Here is a 4,398-nt window from a genome sequence, read left to right as displayed (position 1 = left end):
GCCGTGCTACTTCAAATTCTAAGTGCAAGAAAATCTGTCTTTAATCGTACATTGATCACCATGTGACTTTTTTACTTTTAAGAAGAAATTCTTTAACTGGGGCTACTTTAAGATATGATCGGCGAATGATGTATACGGTTGTATATGAACGTTACCTAAAACATGGGATCACTCTCAAGACCATTCAAACATAGGCGAAAACAAAAATTCATTTCCATTGTATGTTGATTCCATGTGATACTTTTAAATGCCGTGTGAAGAACGCCGGAATATTTTCGCAAAGATGAAATCTCTTATCTTTCGCAGTATAACTTTTCCAAGACCAATACTTCAGACATTCGTAATAAGTGTGTGAACTGAAGAGTTATTGCTGTGTAGTTATGTAGACACAGGCACATACCTTGTCGGCTGGTGTAAATTGTACGTTTCTCGTTGTTTTCATTTGTTCTGCGAAAAATCATTAATGACTTTAAGTCTTAAACAACTACAAAGATAAATTATTACAGCAAAATACTTTGCCCACAATCTGTATCCTCTAAGATTTCAAGTATAACTTACAAAACATTAACTGTAGTCCGTGGGATTATCTTGCATATCAAAACAGGGTGAGCTCATGATGAATGAATTCGATATAATAAGTTTGTATTTGCCTCAAACGGAACGATGAGATTGATGACTAGAGAAAATGTAAACGCCTTTAATGGTAAAAGATTCCACAAAAAACATGCAAAACATTACTTATCAGTGAATAGCATTTGAAAATGGCATTGCTTTAGGGAGAAAAGAACGTTTGCATAGATGGTCTGACAGCCTGACACTTTAACGCTGAAGAGCAGGTAGTAAACTGAACTAATGGATACCATACTAAAAGAAGATTAAAAAATTACGCAGGAATTAAGAAAGTCGCAACTTTCTCCGAAGAAATGTTATCTTACGAAGCTGACAGAATCAATTGAAGCCAAAGAAATGCAAGTTTTGAACACACATTCTTGCATGAAATGGATGGCACAAACATTTCAAATGCATTTCATGAAGGTTTTATGAAAAAGAGATAAGCGATATTTATCCATTCGAGTCAAACACTTAATCAACAATTGTATTTGTGTTTCAAGACAAATTAATAAATCAATAGCGCATATTCAATCGTTTCCCTGTTTCTTTGCCAGACAATTTGGAAATAGTAGCAATAAGTAGAAAGGTAGAAGAAAACATAGTGTTGCTGAACGTTGTGTTATGAAATGTAAATGACAAAAGTTAGAGAATGTCCTTGCCTTCAAAGGCTTGATCAGAGGCCTCTTGGTGGCCTGTCACGCTGTGCTTGACTTCTGAAATCGAGTGCGGTTGATGTGATTAATGCATAGACTAGTTAGTAAAAATTATATTGTGAGCTCAGGGATATGTAATAAAGATATTGGAGAGGAAATATTCAAAACATTTGCTTCACAGCAGAGGACCATGTGCCGTCACTGATGTCGGGCGATTAATTACCGGCAGCTGGGGCAAAAATTTAGTCTGTGAACTACCACATTTTCCCCAACGAAATAATGCAAATTTACGGTAATGAAATATTAGCCATGTGTATGTAGAGAAGTAGAGGAAGGCAGAGTATTTCTCCATGAGACTTCTATATGTATTGTTAAACATAAATGACAAACGTTTGGGAATGACCGCACCTTTGAATACTTGACTTGATACCCCTTGTACGCCCGTCACATTGTGCGTGCTTTCTGAAATCGAATAGGGTTGATGGGATTAATGCATAGGCAAGTCAGTAATCAATCAATCAATCAATCAATCAATCAATCATCAATCAATCAATCAATCAATCAATCAATCAATCAATCAATCAATCAATCAATCAATCATCAACACATTATTACCCTATTTTGGTAAGTATAACAAGTATATCTGTAGTCCGCGTTACGTGTAAATATGGAAGTATTTGTGTAACAAGGCTTCATTCATTAACTATATGAAGAAGTCAGCACGACGCGTGGCAAATTCTCCGTATCTCAATGAACACAAGGGAAAAATACCGGGATTCAAAAATATTCGTACGGGAAGAACTCATTAGGGTGCGTCATGTTTTCACAAACATTACCGATCAAAAACATTCCTCTACTTTGAATCACTCCTGATTTCAATCGCGTTCATCGTCTTACGGAATGGAGAGAGCCGGCCATTTTGTTTACACTGAGATGCCATATCAACAGCTGTATTGCGCGACATCGCTGTCACGCCATGCGCTCTCTACCTGTTAGGAGGTTTACCGTGCCGTGCGACAGGTAGATATTTGCTTAGAATTTGTCAAAAAAACAAGAACTTAACGGCATGACCACGGGATAACATTACAAGATTCAACGTATTAATCTAGTATTTAGCTGCCCGATATATCCTTGGTTCTCAAAGCCATTCATAATTTTATGTCTGCAACATACAATCGTTGGCGGAGAGCGGCGACCACGTTCGCGTGGGAAATTTTTGTAGATAGATTTTGACGGTTTTTGGGGTTCGTTTATAATATAATAGAAATAAACAGACTTCCGCACTGATTATTAATTTATGGGCTCGGGCGAGAGGAAAGCCAAAATTAATGGGCTTGGCATGCCTCGCCCGATATTTTTTGGCTTTGCTCTCGCCCTTGTCCATAAATAAATGTCAATGGTCAGCGCATCGCCCGTTATTTTTATATATTATCATATCGTGTCACGATTAACATATGTATCACGATGCTAATTGTTTAGAGAATATCTAATATGTGTATCTGTCATTTACAAGGCTTAGAATCTTTCACGCAACTTATTTCTATCAAAAACTAACATGTAATGGTTTTTGATAGCAATAACCACTGTGCAAAATTTGATGCTATACCTATTCAAATATAAAATTGTATGACTGTTTTGCAGTTATACTTCGTGTAGTGCACTATGAAAATAAACGAAGCGTTTTCCATTCACACTGCTCCACACACCTATGCTACTCAAGCAAATATCAGCGTCATAATAGAATCGATAATTTCTTGCAATGTAACTTTCAAAGTAATAAGTTTAAGGTTCAAACACAGTCCCTCCCCCAACAGTGGACGGCCTGTGGTTTAAACACTCACCTGTCCGATACCACATATTCAGTTTCTGATCTGTCAATGGCATTGCACTTCTCGGGCAAATACCTTCCGTTCTGTCCTCTGAGACGGAAGCACATCTATCATCTGTATCTTCTGAACCTGGTAGTAACTCTCCTAATCTGTGGTTCGGACAGTTGCACTTTAAGCTGGTTTTGTACACAAGGGAAGGGGTGTAGGTTGTGATGACCAGATGTAAATCTTCCTCGATTAGCTGCCTTACATTGCTCACATGCTTTGGCTGTGGTGGAGATGGATGCTGATCGCTGAGAGGAACAACCAGAATCTTTAATTGGATATCAGCACCTTCCTTACACAGGGTAAAATGGAAATCATCGTCGGGGAAATACAGGCGAGCCATATGCCTTCTCAAAACTACTGTACAGTCAGACCAACGTCTTATGCATCGAATCAGTAAACGGTAAAACAGGCCTTCGGGCAGAAAATTGCCGATGAAATGGAAGTACAGCTGACAACACACTGAACTGCTTGCTGGGAAAATATCACTACTTTTGCCTTCTGCATCCATTTGCATCAGGCTCGGTAGATAAACATCTCCTTTTCTCCATGCTTTACGGGCATCTCACAAATGATGTCATAGAGTTCCATCATTTTCAGAAGGATTTCCTTGTCTTCATGTCGCTTGTGACGCTGCAGAAGATAATTTAACAAATCATCGTGTAATCTGCCTTCATAATGCAACTCTTTAATCTGACTAATGTGTTGTACGGGCACATCTAGCTCCTCCTTGTACGTGATTGATTGGTTGATCAGTATCTTGAAAAGACTCACCAACCAACCGACATCCAAGATCACAGTGTTTTTCAGCTCAGGTATGCCTTGTGGTATAGTATTTCCCCGACACTGTGATAAAAATCAAGAGCTTTGATGACTTCTGCTTCTTCCATGTTCATCCCTTTTCCTAAATCCTTCACTTCATCCAGAGATATCTTTTCCTTTCGCAGTTTTTTTAATGAAAGTTCCAAATGTATCCACTTCGCTGGCACTGAGTCAAGAAAAAAGTACTCCTTTGCCAATTGCTGTATCTTCAGTCGAAGGGTTTCAACTGCAGGATCTGCAATGGTGCCATCTTCATTTCTGGACTTGTTGTCAATTGCAATCATGTCAACAAGATGAGCATTTACTGCCTTAGTAGCATTCTTTGCCAAGTATTCCCTTATCTGAAGAAGTCGTTTTTTGGCTTCATCGTCGACATCCACAGCTGCAACATCTTTAGCAGTGTCTGTCTATTATTGGAATAATACATCATGTTTTTT

General features: G+C 38.4%; 1 protein-coding gene across 1 annotated transcript; it reads right to left on the bottom strand.

Moving 5' to 3' along the window:
- Window positions 1-364: 364 nt before the first annotated feature.
- On the bottom strand, window positions 365-3,618 carry LOC139129027 (uncharacterized). The gene is made up of 3 exons (XM_070694701.1): window positions 3,107-3,618; window positions 1,272-1,325; window positions 365-447 (listed from the first exon to the last, which is right to left on the bottom strand). Exons 1-3 carry the CDS (start codon window positions 3,480-3,482, stop codon window positions 365-367), a joined length of 513 nt encoding a protein of 170 aa, XP_070550802.1. The 5' UTR covers window positions 3,483-3,618.
- Window positions 3,619-4,398: the final 780 nt, after the last annotated feature.

This window comes from Ptychodera flava, unplaced genomic scaffold, assembly GCF_041260155.1.
Source record: "Ptychodera flava strain L36383 unplaced genomic scaffold, AS_Pfla_20210202 Scaffold_85__1_contigs__length_474606_pilon, whole genome shotgun sequence".
Classification (NCBI taxonomy): domain Eukaryota; kingdom Metazoa; phylum Hemichordata; class Enteropneusta; family Ptychoderidae; genus Ptychodera; species Ptychodera flava.
The sequence above is the reverse complement of the archived record's forward strand: the minus strand, read 5'-3'. Positions and strand labels throughout refer to the sequence as shown.

Bases quoted from the DNA above. Each gene is read 5' to 3' on its own strand.
- LOC139129027 (XM_070694701.1), bottom strand. From the start codon at position 3,482: ATGGCTCGCCTGTATTTCCCCGACGATGATTTCCATTTTACCCTGTGT. The intron at 1,326-3,106 runs GTGAGTGTTTAA...ACTCGATTTCAG, and splicing joins GAATATGTGGTATCGGACAG to AAGTCAAGCACAGCGTGACA. The intron at 448-1,271 runs GCAAGGACATTC...GATTTTTCGCAG, and splicing joins CTCTGATCAAGCCTTTGAAG to AACAAATGAAAACAACGAGA.